Genomic DNA, 16,413 nt, shown 5'->3' on the forward strand with positions numbered 1-16,413 from the left:
CAATCAAAGGCAGCACCAAGTCCAGTATACTCAACCTCAGTCAAACAGACCTAATAGTTCTTCCTCATTCTCTAGGTCTTAGACTGGCTAACGCTTTTTTCAATGCCAGGGGTCACTGCACAAGGTCTCCATAAGCCCCAGGCTGGAGTCACGGAACGAGCTGCTGTCTACATTGCAGCTCCTGCAGCTGGGAAATCTGCAAGTGAAAGGCTGATCTGAACTGGCCCCTGTGATAGAAGTGGGGTGGGGCTCTCAGATCCTTCAAGATTCCAGTGGAAAAGAGGAGATGGGCTCAGAGAGACAGGAGACATGGGGGCCCGACTGCTGGAGATGAGACCAGGCTGCACCATAATATGAGGGGTCAGGAACTGGAGCCTACTGGGGGCCAGATACGCCTCACGTGGGGCTGAAGGCAAGGGGCTCGCGGGGGGAGGGCTATTGCCCATACACAGAATGGACTATTACCTTCCTCACTGATAACTTCACAGGGATGAATCCTGACAGCATCTTAACATCAACAATGACCATGTTGGAGACAGGGCGTTTCCCTGTGTAACTGGGAGACCAAGCGGGAAATGAAATAAGGTTTAATACATCTCAGAACAGAGCTGATGCACCTCAACTCTGATTGGCACAGATGGATGCTCCCCCAACCTATAGCATCTCCCACCCCATCTGCTTGTCCACCTGCAGTCTCCTGAAGTGACTCATCCCCAGCCCTAGGGCTCAAAGGCACTGACTCCATGGGATCTCCAGGGCTGGAGCACCCACAGAAAAAAAGTGATGGGTACTTAGCATCCACCAGCAGCCCCACATCAGCGTCTCTCCCTCCCCTAGCACCTCCTGCCCGCTGCAATTAGCTGTTCTGAAACGTGCAGGAGGAGCTTGAGGGAGCGGGTGGAGCAAGGGTGGGGCGCGCTTGGGGGAGGGGGTGGAATGGGGTGGGAAAAGGTGGGGCGGGGGTGTGATGGGGTGGGAAGAGGCCAGGTGGTGGAATGGGGGCAGAGCCTGGCGGGGAGCACCCCCTGGCACATTCGAAAGTTGGCACCTAAGCTAGGGCTGCTCCGGAAGGCCTGGGCCTTTGAGGGGAGTTACCTGATGTTTATGGCGATGCTAAAAGTCCTGTGGACCTGGGGGCTGTCACACATCTCGGGGACCACGTGCACCTCCAGCGCGAATGGTGCCTCTTCCGGCTCGGGGAGCACGTTGTACCTCAGGCTGGTCTGGAATAGAATACACCGTTCTATGTGGGCCTGTGCGTATCTCCTCTCTGATTATCTCCTCTGCCTCCTTCCCCCTGGTCCATCTCATTCCCTTCTTTGTCTTCTCTCTCTCTCCTTCCTCCTCTCACTAGCTCCCTGTCATAAATATAAAGGGAAAGGTAACCACCTTTCTGTATACAGTACTATAAAATCCCTCCTGGCCAGAGGCATAGTCCTTTTACCTGTAAAGGGTTAAGAAGCTCAGGTAACCTAACTGGCACCTGACCAAAATGACCAATGAGGAGACAAGATACTTTCAAATCTGGAGGGGTGGGAACAAAGGATTGGTCTGTCTGTGTGATGCTTTTGCCGGGAACAGATCAGGAATGCAGCCTCACAACTCCTGTTAAATTAATAAGTAATCTAACTAGAAATGCGTTAGATTTCCTTTTGTTTAATGACTGGTAAAATAAGCTGAGCTAGATGGAATGTATATTCCTGTTTTTGTGTCTTTTTGTAACTTAAGGTTTTGCCTAGAGGGATTCTCTGTGTTTTGAATCTGATTACCCTGTAAGGTAGTTACCATCCTGATTTTACAGAGGTGATTCTTTTACCTTTTCTTTAATTAAAATTCTTCTTTTAGGAACCTGATTGATTTTTCATTGTTCTTAAGATCCAAGGGTTTGGGTCTGTGTTCACCTGTACAAATTGGTGAGGATTCTTGTCAAGCCTTCCCCAGAAAAGGGGGTGTAGGGCTTGGGGGAATATTTTGGGAAAAGATGTCTCCAAGTGAGCTCTTTCCCTGGTCTTTGTGTAAGACGCTTGGTGGTGGCAGCATACAGTTCAAGGACAAGGCAAAGTTTGTACCTTGGGGAAGTTTTTAACCTAAGCTGGTAAGAATAATCTTAGGGGGTCTTTCATGCAGGTCCCCACATCTGTACCCTAGAGTTCAGAGTGGGGAAGGAACCTTGACACTCCCCATTCCCTAACTCTGGCCATTCTCTCTCCTCACACCTTTTCCTATTTTCTCATCCTCATCCCTATCTCTTTCTCCCTTCTCTCCCCTACCCATCCCACCTCACCCTGTTATCTCCAGTGGGAATGAGACGGGCTCCCCTCAGCAGCAGCCTCTCCCTCTCCACCTGCCCCAGAGCCCCATACCTGCATGTAGACACATCCTTCTCCTGTCACCCGCATGCTGTAGTCCCCTGGCACCTCTGGCAGTGCCATAAGCTGGAGAAGCAGACGGCTCATGTGATCCACCTGGAACTGGGCCTGGAAGTTCCCTGTGGACTGCAGGGTCACTGTGGATGCTCCTCCACTCTTGGTGTAAGTAGAGGCTCCGTATCGGGACAGGGCCTGGAGTGCCACTACTGTATCCTGACAGACAAGAGATGGGCCCAGGCGCCCAAGGGAATGAATGAGCCATTTCTATGGGCCTGGAGCCCCTACCACACCGGCTCCTCCCACACAGCACTGCCCTGCTCAGAAAGGTCGGCTTTTCCCATTTCCACCCATCACTTCCACAAGCCATTCACCTATTCCCTGGGCCCAGATCCTCAAAGGTATTGAAGCACCTTTCTCCCACTGAAAGCAGCCAAGTGTCTAAGTACCTTTGGGAATGTAGGCCTTGGGATTTCTGACACCACCACAGGGAACTGAGGCCACCCACCCTCCTGTGAAGGACCAACCTGAAGAGACAACTGAGGACAGACAGATAACAGAGGCAGATGCACCCATGTACCTCAGCAGCAGGAAACCAGAATTACAACCCTACTGTGTTAACCAAATCCCTCCATGAAGTAGTCTTCCAGAGGGCAACATTTCATGCACTGTCTTCAAGAGGGATATGTTTTGGGCTGCCTTTAATTAGGTGGCACTTTCTGGTTCTACATCACTCGGGATGGTGCCCCCGCCCGACCAAGGTGTGTCTGGCAGTGACTGGCTGCTGCTGCTTTTCTGGGAAGGCCTCAGCTCCCGAGCTGGATTGGCCGAGCTGGATGGCGTCAGTGCTGGGGGGAGCTGGGGAAAGCGTCATGCTCATGGATGCTCAGGGTGACAAGTCTGCCCTCTGTACACAAGAGCATCACTTGTCCAGTCTCCTGCCTCATTAGCCCTCTAAGGCCTGTGGGGATCTGATGTAGCCATACTCCATGCTGTGACTATCCCATGATCTAAACCCCTCAGAAACAGAGGTTCTCTAAACCCTGCAGTGAGGGCACTGTCACCCCATCCCCCTCCCCAGGAGGAGTCTGTCTGCTTTCCAGTGCTGAGTTATTCATCCTTCTCTGGCAACCTGATATTTCCTGCCTCCCCCTCCTGCCCTGGGTGTCTGAGGCTGGGGAGAGGAACCTCTCACCTGGGTGGAGGAGAAGCCCCCGTTGGGATTCTGCTGCTTGCTGATCCACTTTGCAATTTGAGCTGCTAATGACAGGTCACCTTGGGATGGTGCCGGCTGCATGGTGAGGTAAGCAAGGAGCACGTAGGACGTCATCTCCACCTCAGCGGAGGGAGCACGGGGGTGATAGAAGGGGAGATCAGCCTCTGGCTGTTTCCCGGGCCTCTGCCAGTGAACGGAGCCATCTGCAGTGGGAGAAGGGAGAGGGAGGAGGAAAGGAAGTGTTTATTACCAAATATCTGGCTGTTGCCAAGAGGGTTACTGACATACCGTCACTGAGGATGGAGAATGGAGTCCCAACCCTTGCTGGGCATGTCAATACAAAGCATGAAGATATTAATAATCCTTCTAGTGGTTGATACATTCCTGGTGTGGAAACTCTCAGTGACTAATTAGATTGCTGCTCCTGTGCCTGTGTCTCCCACATTTTATGAAGTCAGATCCCAAGAATGCCGGGGTTTTTAAGGCTCATTGATCTAAAATGTGTGAAGAGGCTAAATAAACCCGACCTGCCACAGTACAGACTGAAGGTTATAACAATAACAATCTAACCCTTCTCCTGCCAGGCTGCATAAGGCCATTGGGCCAGGATGCAGAAGAAGGGCCCATAAACAGCTCTCACCCTCTTTCACAGCTTCCTTGTCAAGTGAGTCCAACAGTGCCCTGCGCTTCTCCTCCTTCCTTGCCAGGGTGAAGGCATAGGCCATCAGTGCCTTCGTGTACACATGGTTTCCTCCCTGGTCCGTGGCTGTCTCCAGGCAGAATAAAGCACTACGGACCATAGAGTGCTGAAAGGAGCATAGAGGGGAAACAATCAGTGTTTGCAATGTGACGATATGAGCTAGGCTTTGGACACTGCCTGTGCAGGCTGTCATCTCATGGTCACAGAGCACAGCTGGATTTAAATAAGAGGTGCAATGGATCTAATATAACACAGATTCTGGCCATGGGATGAGTGACTGTTTGACACCTGTCACTTGCATGGTCCCAGTGAACTCAGACTCTTGCAGTAATTTGGTCACCCCACCACTGCGGGCCACCGAGCACAGAAATGTGGCTTTAATGTATCTAACTGAGACTGCCTCAGCAGTTATAAAAATCACATTCCTGCCTTCCATGGGGTAGCCATGTTAGATACGAGGCCTTCACAACTTGGAGAAATTAAGGTCATCTGAGGTGTCTAGGGCTATTTAATGAATTTTAACCAAGAAAAAATGTGGAAGGCAAATGAAACAGACTCTGCCATGGATAGCAATGGGCCAACAGCTGTCAACTAGTCTACAATCCCTCCTAGTCATTCATCCAGTGGAAAGCATGACTAGACCCCTAGTATGTTTACAGACACTATATAAAACGAACAGGAATAATGAAGAAGGGAGTAGCCACGCTGCCAGTCTGGAAAGCTTCCATCAGTCAGACCCATCTGAGCTGCAGCCAGACACACAGGAGACAGCGACCTAGCGCTACAGCTCTTTTGACATGACTTCTGGATTCTTTATTTTTTTTAATACGTACAATAGAAAAAAAGAAATAAAGAGCCAATCAAAGAAGCAGAGCCCGGCCAGAACAAGTACCGCACACCCAGATGCTTCTGAGGCCTGGGGATCGTCTCATTCTAGAGCCAGAGCCAAAGCCTTTCTGTGGGAACATGGTGTGTTTGTGAGATAGTTAAGAATGTTTATGAGCTAGTGAAGGTCGCGGTGAACCTTTGATGACCCTTTAATGAACCTTGAGAAAGAGTTACAGGCTGGAACGTGACCCAGACAGATTGGCGACACCAGATCCTGTTGACAACAGATAGCGGACAGCTGTGCTCCAATCAAGAGGAAGAATGCATGTGTACAGCCCGTGCTAAGGCTGCTCGACCAACAAAATGTCTCCGTGACCGGATGATGGACTTGGGAGGGGGTTGAAAATGTTATGTAAGAGGAGTGTATAAAAGCAATGAGGAAATAATAAATAAACGGCTTTGCTACCAACCATATTGGCTGATGTGCTTTGTCCGGCTCGCATGAGAACCCCAACAAATGGTGACCCTGACGTGGTCCCTTCTGAAAAGGCGAGGGTTCTAGCTGTGGCAGGAGGTACCGGCTTTTCAGCTCCTGGGCGTCCAAGAGTGACGCAAGTGCGCACAGGTGAGCGGCTTTAAGTAGCAATGGGTACCGCTGTATCAGCTGAAGAGAAAACCGTGCATGAATTTTTACTTCGTATCATAGAGAGACAGGGCGAGAAAGTAACTGCAGAATCCTTGTCTCATCTGCTGAAATGGGGACAGAGGAGAGGGTTTCTGAAGAGGCCAAACCATGCTTTTGATGGACAAGTGTGGGAGCCATTGGGACAGGATCTTTGGGACTCCGTTGCCCATGGGAATAAGGAGGCTGTGTCCCTTAGCCAGACCTGGCACAAGGTTAAGAAAGCTATAGCGGCCCTTGCAGCTGAGGCGGAGGTGCAAGCGACAATTACTGAGACGTTCCGCCCCAAACCTAAGGATGATCCCCCACAGGTTCTTCCTGTGGGAGCCCGAGATTTCTTCGGCGCCTCCGAGACTGTAATTCCCGTGGCTCCTTCCGCGCCCAATCCGGCACTGGACCCAAGTACTGTTCCGCTCCCACCAGATGATGTGCCTATGGATGCCACCGAGCATGTCGACCGTTCTTGGGTTAGAGACATGCCTACATATGACCCCCACCCTGTCGTTTCGGATACGCTTTAGTGGGATCCGGGGCAGTCAGTGCCCTTTGCAAAATACGTGTTCCGCCGATGTTACCTTATATAGTCACTCGGAATATTTGGCTTTGATGAATGCCGTTGCAGGCATTCCTGGCTTTGCAACTTATTACACGGTGCAAACTTTGAATGCATTAGCTTGTTTTGCTGTTAAAGCGCTTAATGCTACATCACAGGCAATTGCTCTTTTAAGTATGGAACAACAGGAATTAAGAGATGCCATTTTAGATAATCGAGCTGATTGATTGATTTTCTATTGCTTAAGCATCATATGGGATGTGAATCTTTTAAACATATGTGTTGTTTTAATCTTACGGATAATAGCCGATCCATTGAGGAGCGCCTGGATGAATTGACTTCTCTCACTGAGCACATCCGTCAAGATACCGGGTTTGCGGGATTTTGGGACTGGTTTACAGGGTGGTTGCCTTCTTTGGAGTGGCTTCGGCAATTATTTGGAATTATAGTTTTTGTATGTATTGATCTTATTTGCCTTTGTTGCTGCCTGCAATGTCTCCCCTCCTTGTTTGATACATTCCATAAGATGCATTGCTCTGGCCCTGTTAGGTCACCCCTGCTGATGAATGAAAATTGGATGGAACTACGCAAGTAGCCGATGGTTCGTGTGTCATGTGATAAAAAGGGGGGAGATGTGGGAACATGGTGTGTTTGTGAGATAGTTAAGAATGTTTATGAGCTAGTGAAGGTCGCGGTGAACCTTTGATGACCCTTTAATGAACCTTGAGAAAGAGTTACAGGCTGGAACGTGACCCAGACAGACTGGCGACACCAGATCCTGTTGACAACAGATAGCGGACAGCTGTGCTCCAATCAAGAGGAAGAATGCACGTGTACAGCCCGTGCTAAGGCTGCTCGACCAACAAAATGTCTCCATGACCGGATGATGGACTTGGGAGGGGGTTGAAAATGTTATGTAAGAGGAGTGTATAAAAGCAATGAGGAAATAATAGATAAACGGCTTTGCTACCAACCATATTGGCTGATGTGCTTTGTCCGGCTCGCATGAGAACCCCAACACCTTTCCAAACTGTTTTTTTCCCTCCTTTCCTTAGAGGTCCCTTTATCAGGGCAGCGGGCTGCCACTATCAGGACTTGGCTGGATATAGGGAGTGTGGGAGAGGGGAGGCCGCTGACCCAGAGGAACTCATGAAGGGGACTTTGTGTGTGTGGGTACGTACAGTGATGGGCAGAGGAATCTCCAGCAGTGCGATGGTGATGTAGGCAGAGAGCGTGACCTCATCGTCCACCCCGCCCTGCAGGGAACCAGAGAGAGAGACATTAACCCCACGCAGCACCCAAAGCCTTTCCCCCTCTGGGCCCTGCCCCACAGGAGCTCTCTCATACTACATCCTCATCCCCTTTATCTACCCACTCTTGTCATGCCCCATGATAGCTCTCACAAATGGGTATGTCTACACTGCAGCTGAGAACATGCTTCCTAGCAAGGCAAACATGCACACACTAGCCCCGCCTGAGCTGATACACTAACAAAAGCAGTGTGGCCACGGGTGGCAGCTCTGGCTAGCTGCCCAAATACAGTCATGCTCAAGCTTGGAGTATGTACTTGGGCAACTAGCCTGAGCTGCCATGGTCACACATGGCCACACTGCTATTTTAGTGTCTGTCTACCTGTGGTGGGAAGTACACTCCCAGCTGCCGTGTAGACACACTCTGTGTTTCTGTCCCCATTTACCTCCCATGGTAGTTATCATGTATCTGCCCCCTCCTTTCTCCTCCCCATAGTAGGTCCCACGTGCAGTACAGTATCTGCCCATCCGTATCTCCATGGTAGTTCCCAGGCCCATATCATCCCCTGCTCCTCCCACCCTGGTCCCATGTGCTGAAGTGTCTGAGCTGTTCCCATGCGAAGTTGCAGCTCTCTCCATGGCACTGGAATCCTGTATGAGGCCCATGGGAAGCCGGCTGGGTGGATACATCACCTTTATGGCATTGTTCAGGAGCATCCCAGAGCTGCGGAAGCAGCCATTGTCCTTCTGCTTGCCAGCGAGCCAGGCCAGGGCATCCTGGATGTGCTTCTCCTCGATGAAGACATGAGAGCGGGCCTGCGCGAAGGACTTGAGGACGAAGGCCGTCAGCCTGTGACAGAGAGTGGGCAGCAGTGAGAGCTCCCTCCCATGCCCTGTGCTCGCTGGAGGAGATGGAGTCCTGGGGCATCACCAGCCTGAGGGGAAACAGCAGGACCCAGAGAGCTGGTGGCCATGGGACAGAGAGCATGAATACATGGCCTCCACCTTCATACACCTCCACAGTCTCCTTCACACTGATTTCAAGCTCCAGTTCAAGCTCTCTCTTCCTGTTTATAAAACCCTCCCTGGACACAGCCAGTCTCTCAAATTTATGGGCCCTCTTCATGCTAAATACAGCTCTTATAGTAGAGGGTCGCAGGGTTGCAAATGTTGTATCTATATTTAAACAGGGCTCCATGAGAGATCCAAGGAATTATACACCAGTTTGCCTGTACTTGGTAAACTACTCAAAATGACAATTAAAAATAGCATAATAAAAGACTCAGAAGCTCACAATCTGATGGGATCTAACCAGCATGGCTTCTGCAAAGGAAAATTGTGCCTTACTAATCTCTTAGAATTCCCTGAACATGTCAATAAAGCACTGAATGAAAGAGAACTGATTGACATAATTTCTTTAGTAGTCTCTTATGACAGACCTTCTCAGATGCTTTTTGGAAAGTCTAAATGAATTGAATAATCATGGGAGGAGTGTCAAAGTGTTGTCATGGATCAGAAATTCGTTCAGGGATAGAAAACAAAGATTAGGATTAAATGATCAATTTCATCACAGCACAAAGCTAACAGTGGGGTGCTGCAAGGTTCAGAACTAGGACTGGTGTTGTTTAATATACCTATTAATGATCTTCATAATGGGCAATCGATGGCATAGCAATTCCTATGGTTCTCTCTAGCACCAGGATGTTCTCTACCTCTAACCCAGTTCCACCACTATGGGTACGAGAGTCTGCTCCTCTGCAGCTCCCTCTCTGGAACAGCCTCCCCTGGATCTCTCCATCTTTTTTCAAAAATGATCTGAAACCATCCCATCCCCTTTGCCTCTTCAGTTCTCTCTCTCCTCAGGCGCAGTGGGAACAGGTGCTTTTTATACACAGCAGGCTGATGAAGCCTGTTCCCTTTGGTGTGAGACATGCCAAGGGACTGTGAAAGATCCAGTGAGCCCTCAGGCCTTTAACAGCATCACCAGTTGACTAACATTTAACATTTCCTTTATAACTATATACCCAGAGGAGATTTAGGGGAGGCGTGACGGGCAAGACATCTCACCAGGTATTCCCCGGCTGCCTGAAATGCTCCCCAAATGTGCTGTAAGAGCCATCCAGGTGCTTGTAATTCAGCTGCCTCTGATAACCTGAAATGGAGAGTTAAAGCAGGATTTATACATCAAAAAAAACACAGTAGGGGTTGAGAGAGCAGCTCACCAGCTCAGCCAGCAAAGGGGCTCCTAGGTACAGGAGCAGGTCTGATGTGTACCAGCCAGCACCTGTACACAAACATACACCTCTCCATCCCACAAGCTAGTCAGCAGAGGGAACTGACATACAACACATGGGCAGCACCATCGCACTCCAATAGGGGGAGTACCCCACATTCTGGTTAGCTAGAGCATCCAGGCTGAGAAGCCATTTCACCCGGCTATTGTGTGCAGCATTTCCACACTATAGGGGTGACTCAGGATGGACACAGCAGCCAGTAGCTCTCGTGGGGCAATGGGTGCGCATAACCACAGTGCTCAGACAACTGACAATAGTGAGCCAAGAGTGTGTCGAATGGGGACCCCACTCCACAGATACACAACCCAGTCCATCTGTCTTCAGCTGAGGGAAGCTCTCTCTGCCGGTCAGGCAGAAACAGAAAGCTCCCTGCACAACCTTGGAAGGGAGCAAGTGAAGAAACAAAAGCCCCGTCCCTCCTCACCACTGACTAAGTATCCGATGGCCTTGGATTTGGTCTCCTCACTCAGCTGCCCCGTCTTATTCAGATAGTCCAGGACGTAGATGTTGGGGGCAAACAGGACCATGTTCTGCTCCCCGCAGCCGAAGGGCATTTGGAGAAGCTGCTGCAGGTTCTGCATGGCTGTGCCCAGGATATCGCCTGGGGGTGGAGACACAGGGAGTGAGTGTTGCACAGAGGTGGCCTGCGGAGGCAGAGTGCACCACAGAGCACAGACAGTAACAAGTGAGAGAGAAGGACAGAGGGAAAAACAGGGCAGAGCCATATCCTGAAAGAGGAAACACTGAGTGAGAGAATGGGGAGAAGGAAGGGTAGGAAGATGGCAGGGATAGGAATAGGGATACTTGGACAGAAAGGCTAACACACAGGGAGACTGATAAAGGGAGGTCATGGAAAGGAGAACAGGAACAGGAAAAGAGACCAGAAGAGATGAATGGAGAGATGATGGGGACACGATGAAGGGAGTGAGTAGCTGACCAGGTGGAAAGGCTGGCATGGCAGGCAGACAAGGAGCAATGGCCACAGCTGCCAGGGGAGGTCCTTTCTGAGTTGCTGCGCTCACCCAGCACTGTCACATAGGCTCTGGCTGAGTCCTGCACCACGTTCGGTGGAAGCTTCAGGGAAATCTTCCCTGCTTCTGAATTTCCTGAGGGAAAAAATCAGACAGATAGGATAAAATAAAATGCCCCCATGCTCAGCAGTGAATGGGTCCCAGAGCAGAACCTGGAACGCTGCCTTCCACCCGCCCCCTGCATGGGGAATCCCTGCTTTCAACAGCTCCATTCCTCCTAGCTGGACAGTGAGACCCCCAACTGTCCCCTCTGGCTTGGAGTCCTCTGACCCATGGGGAAAACTCAGCTCTTTCTATGGAGTGAGGTGCCACCACATGGCCAGATGGGAAACTGCAGTCTCCAGTTCTTTGGCCTTTCCAGTTTGCTGGCAAATAGCAGATGGTAGAATCCAGTTTGTAATTTCACTCCATAGAATAAGAGATTAGAGATGGAAAAGTCCCATTAAAACCCCTTTAAGCCCATCCCCCAGGGACTTGGGCCAGGATTACTCATGCAGTCTATTCTCTTGGGCTTTGTCAAGCCCTAGATCTCAATATTTCAAGCAATATCCTCATGATTAGGAAATGTGTCTTGACTCTCCACACAGAAACATCCCCACCATTGCTTAGTCTCTATCCTGACACCCCAAGTTCTCACCTCGCCCTCAGAATCTCCCAAACAATCCCACTCCCTCCTTGGGGCTGTCACTCTTCATCCACTAACAAAGGGCATAGATGAAGAAGGAGCAGAGAGGTCCTTACCATTTGCACAGAGCAGAGAGTTGAAGGTTGCTTCCATCTCAATCCCTTCGGGCTTGGGAAGGGAAGGAAAATGAGAATGGTGAGAAGCTGCAGACAGACTGAGCATCTGGCATCAGGAACAAAGTTTGTGTGGGGGCAGGGCGGGGAAACTTCAGAAAGGGACAGAGAGACAGCAGGAGAGGTGGGGAGAAGAGAGAGTTCGACAAAAATGGAGAGACTATGAATGAAGACAGAGAGAAATGTAAAGGGCCATGTGGGTGAATCAGAGAAAGAGGGAGATTTGCAAATTTCCATGGACTGATGCTTGTAGACTCATAAAATAATAATCTGTTATAATAAAATAAAAACCAGCTACAAATAAGTTATTGTCTTTTCATACCCAGGGGAAGAATAGTGCAGCTCTATTGCATGGTTACTCGTTACCTGTAGCACACTGTGCAAGATGGTACCTTAATGCCCCTATAACAGAGACGACATGCACTATGTGTCATTGCTAACATCAGGTGATGCAATAAGTTAAAGACAACTTACTACATAGTGGAATATCAGCAATTCTACATACTGTAATGCTGAAGATTTTCTCTTTTCATTAAAGAACAGCAATAGGGTACATGGATAATAGGAAGGGACGATATTACACATTATTATAACTGGTGTTACTGTTGGTATCATGAAATGTCACTAGTTATCGTTGCTTTTTTATGACACACGGAGAGGCTATGCAGCTTTATGTATCATTTCTTACTGATTATAGATGCTGTATAATGAGCTATTGCTTTCCTGCAAAGGTGAGGGTATGCAGCATTACCCTGTGCTATTTCATTTCACCGTGTAATAATGTCAGCAACCATTGCTGCCCTAAAAAGCGAGAGGTTATGCAATGTTACCATGTTATGCTTATTTGGCACACTATGCAATGTTTTTTCTGTAAGGGAATATACAGTATTATATCTTATAGTGGGTGGGATTTTCCAAAGCACACCTAATTCCCCTAGGTGCTTTGAATCTCCCACCCATGTGCTTCTGTTAGGCTATGTAGCTACCCGATGCCGACAGGGAGAGCACGTTAAACAGTGAGTCTGAGGGCTCCTCCATCTCCTCTGCCTGGAGATGGATGCTTGCTGCCACCCTCTTTAAGAGTTCTTGATGGGCCCTGAAGTCCTATAACAGAGGAGGCATGGACAGTTATAGTGTCACAACTCTATCTAAGTTTTTACTGTTTTCCTATTCTACACAGAGCATTATAGCGCAGCTTATTGCCTACATCACACTGTGTGAAAATTTACCACTTTTCTATACCGCAGGGAGTAAGCAGCCCACATACCTCCACTAACAGCTGTTTGATCACTGTATCCTTCCGTCCTGTCTCAGGGAGCACTGCTACCTCGTTCCCACAGGACAGCTCAGTCTTCAAGGCCTCTGCACTCACCGAGAAATTCACATTACCTGAAATAAAGAGGGATAAGGGTTCTGCCAGGCACTGCAGCTACAGTGGTGTCAATGTCATTTTCATGGTGCTCGACTCTTCAGCATCATTGATTACATGGAAATCTCTCTGTAGAGGGAGAGCTCATGTCGTATCTCATGTAGGCCTGGTCTACACTACAAACTTAGGTTGACGTAAGGCAACTGATGTCAACCTAGCTGTGCATGTGTCTACATTTCAGTTTGGTTCCTACTGACGTAAGTGCCCGGTTACACCGACCTAATAACATTGCCACCCTGAGAGACATAGAGCCAAGTTTGATGTCCTTAGGTCAAAGCAGCGATAGTGCAAACACTCCATTACTTATGTTGACAGTTACTGTCCTCCAGCAGCTGTCCCACAATGCCCCAGCTGTCCCACAGAGCTGACTGCTCTGGTCACCATTGTGAACTCTGCTGGCCAGGGGTCACAGAAAACAGAAGCCCTTCCCCACCCCCCCACACACACACTCTTTGAAGCCCTGCAAATTTTTGAAATTCCTTTTCCTGGGTGCCTGGCTTGGTGGGCACACCTAGCAACTCTCCCTTGTCGAATGCAACTGCCCAGCTGACCATGCCAGCTATGCACTTCAGACATGCTCCCGCCTGGAACAGACAGGAAATATTGGCTCTCCTTGGCCTGTGGGGAGAAGAGGCTGTGCAGGCACAGCTACGGACCAGGCATAGAGACATGGGTATCTATGAGCAGATATTATGCAAGACAAGCATTGGGCTATTTTCCTCACTGAGGTCCCATCTGTGAGTGAACAATGCCAGCACCCCTTCCAATGACCAAACGGACATTCAACTGTCATTCTGCACCTGCTGAGCCTCTAGTTGAAATATTCCTTGGTGCTGTCAAGGTGGCCGGTGTATGGCTTCATGAGACAAGGGAGCAAGGGTTAGGTTGTGTCGCCCAGGATCACAACTGGCATTTCAACATTGCCATTTGTAATCCGCCGGTCGGGAAAGAAAGTCCCTGCTTGCAGCTTTCTGAACAGTAATGTGTCCTTAAAGATGTGAATGTCATGCACCTTCCCTGACTAGTCAACACTGATGTCAGTGATCCACCAACGCTTGAATAACCACAGAAAAGTAGCCTCTTTTGTTGATGTACTCTGAGGCAAGGTGGTCTGGTGCCAAAAGCGGGATATGTGTGCCATATGTCACCTCACTGCAGTTTGGGAACCCCATTGCTGCAAATCCATCCACTATGTCCTGCACTTTGCTGAGAATCACAGTCCTGCATAGCAGGGGGCGATCAATGGCCTTTCATACTTGCATGACAACAGCCCCTGCAGTGAATTTTTTGACTCCAAAGTGATTCTCAACTGACTGATAGCATTTGGCATAGCTCGTTTCTATAGTGTGATCATCACTTGCTTCTCCATTGTTAATGTAACTCTCATTTTGACGAGTGGCAGTGGAATACCTATCCATGGTGCACCACACTCTGCATCGATACAAGCACTCCTGGGAAGTACACGCATCACTGACACCAGGAGCCAAGTATGTATGCATAAAAGTAATGTGCTAACTGTGGCAGCTGTATGCCGATGTAACTGAGTCAACATAAGTTTGTAGTGTAGACATGGTAGTAGTATCTTAGACCATGCCTCCACTGGGTTTTTTACACAGATACAGCTGCACCAAAGTAAAAAGTGACTCACCCCAGTGAAGAAGGACTGTTCTAAGGGTTTGCTTTGGTGCAGTTAATCTGTTTGAAAAACACCAGTACAGGCGTGGTCTGACAGGGATTCTCACAACAAATTTTTGGTGGCCTCAGAGTGCAGCCACCAACTCTTGCTGGTGGCTACTCTGACACTCTAATTTCAAACCAGGGCATGTGGCACTAGAGCAAGTCACAGGTTACATCAGTTAGTGAGTCTACACTAAGAGTTTGTTCTGGTGCTGCTACATCAATGAAGCTACAATAGTGAAAAAAAACAAAAACCAGTGCAGAAAAGACATGAGGATCACTCTGCAGCAGCCTTCCCAGTCCTGGCAGGAATTGGGCAAGACAGATAGGAGTGCACGGAGTAATGGATCTGATTTCTGGCTGAGGACAATGGCCTCTGTTACACAGGACTAAAGGGTCATTATAGCCCCTTCAGGCCTTAGAATCTATGAATCTATGATTTATCCATAGAGCCCTGGCTGAGTCAAGCAAACAGTTAATGCTCCCATTTAGTCCATCAGGGCCATGAGGGGAAGAAATAATTAAATTCTCCATCAGATCCACAAATTATTTAACAGGGTCAGCACACTTATTCCAGATGTGCTCACCTGAGATGTTTCCCAGGAAATGGTTTTAGCCTAATAACAGTGAATGGCAATGACAGCTGCTGAATCACGATAGTATTTGAAAAAATTCTGCTCTTTGGGGATGCAACTGGCTAGTACCAAGGAGTTAAGTGAAGACTAGTCAGGAGTTTATTAAGGGCATGTCTACACTACAAAATTAAGTAGACCTAAATTAGATCAGCATGCAGCCACGGCAGTAATTAAATCATTTTTGAATGTTCACACTATGCTCCTTGGATCGGCAGTATGCATCCTCACTAACAGTGCCTGAATTGATGCAGCAAGCAGTGCACCCTGAGTAAGTATTCTACTGTGCAACTCACCACCATCTAGCACAGGATATTTTGAGAAGGGTTTGCAATGCATCATGGGGGCAAAAAAGTCATGCGGGGTGATTAGAAACATGGTTTCAACATCCCATGATGCAGTTTTCTCCATCCCATAATAATATCTGCATCCCATAATGTTTTGCACCTCTTTTCAAAAACACCGCAAACCTGCGCATCCGCCATCTCTATGAGAAGCATGGATCCTGCAGAGCTCTGCACTATTGTGATGAGCATTGTGAACACAACACGCCTGATCCTGTAGCATTTTTGGAACCTCAAGAGGAGCATTGGGGAATATGACAATTCCTTGCAGGCTAACTTGTTGTGCACCATGGAAAGAAACAATTCAAGGTTGTTGTTGGTAGTCAAGGAGCAGCTGCAGATAGTGGAGCACTGGTTCTGGGCCTGAGAAACAAGCACTGACTGGTGGGAACACAACATTCTGTAGGTATGGCATGATGAGCAATGGCTGCAGAACTTGTGGATGTGCAAGGCCATTTTCCTGGAACTGTGTGCAGAGCTCGCCCCAGCTCTCCAGCACATTGACACCAAAATGAGAGCTGCACAGAGTGGTGATCACTGTGTGGAAGCTTGCAACACCAGATTGCTACCTATCAGTAGGGAATAAATTTGGAGTTGGGAAATTCACCATGGG

The 16,413-nt window shown here is 48.8% G+C and overlaps 1 protein-coding gene across 1 annotated transcript in view; it reads right to left on the minus strand.

The window, feature by feature from the left end:
* A2M (alpha-2-macroglobulin) overlaps positions 1-16,413 on the minus strand; it is a 48,243-nt gene that overhangs the window by 2,811 nt on the left and 29,019 nt on the right. The window contains exons 22-33 of the mRNA XM_043513896.1: positions 12,986-13,107; positions 11,662-11,713; positions 10,912-10,995; positions 10,314-10,490; positions 9,663-9,747; positions 8,289-8,445; positions 7,527-7,601; positions 4,223-4,388; positions 3,562-3,785; positions 2,364-2,582; positions 1,096-1,223; positions 466-556 (exon numbers count right to left, since the gene is read on the minus strand). Coding sequence (XP_043369831.1) covers positions 466-556; positions 1,096-1,223; positions 2,364-2,582; positions 3,562-3,785; positions 4,223-4,388; positions 7,527-7,601; positions 8,289-8,445; positions 9,663-9,747; positions 10,314-10,490; positions 10,912-10,995; positions 11,662-11,713; positions 12,986-13,107 — 1,580 coding nt within the window. The remainder of the gene's footprint in view (positions 1-465; positions 557-1,095; positions 1,224-2,363; positions 2,583-3,561; positions 3,786-4,222; positions 4,389-7,526; positions 7,602-8,288; positions 8,446-9,662; positions 9,748-10,313; positions 10,491-10,911; positions 10,996-11,661; positions 11,714-12,985; positions 13,108-16,413) is intronic.

The sequence above is a fragment of the Dermochelys coriacea genome, chromosome 1 (genome assembly GCF_009764565.3).
Source record: "Dermochelys coriacea isolate rDerCor1 chromosome 1, rDerCor1.pri.v4, whole genome shotgun sequence".
Lineage (NCBI taxonomy): Eukaryota > Metazoa > Chordata > Testudines > Dermochelyidae > Dermochelys > Dermochelys coriacea.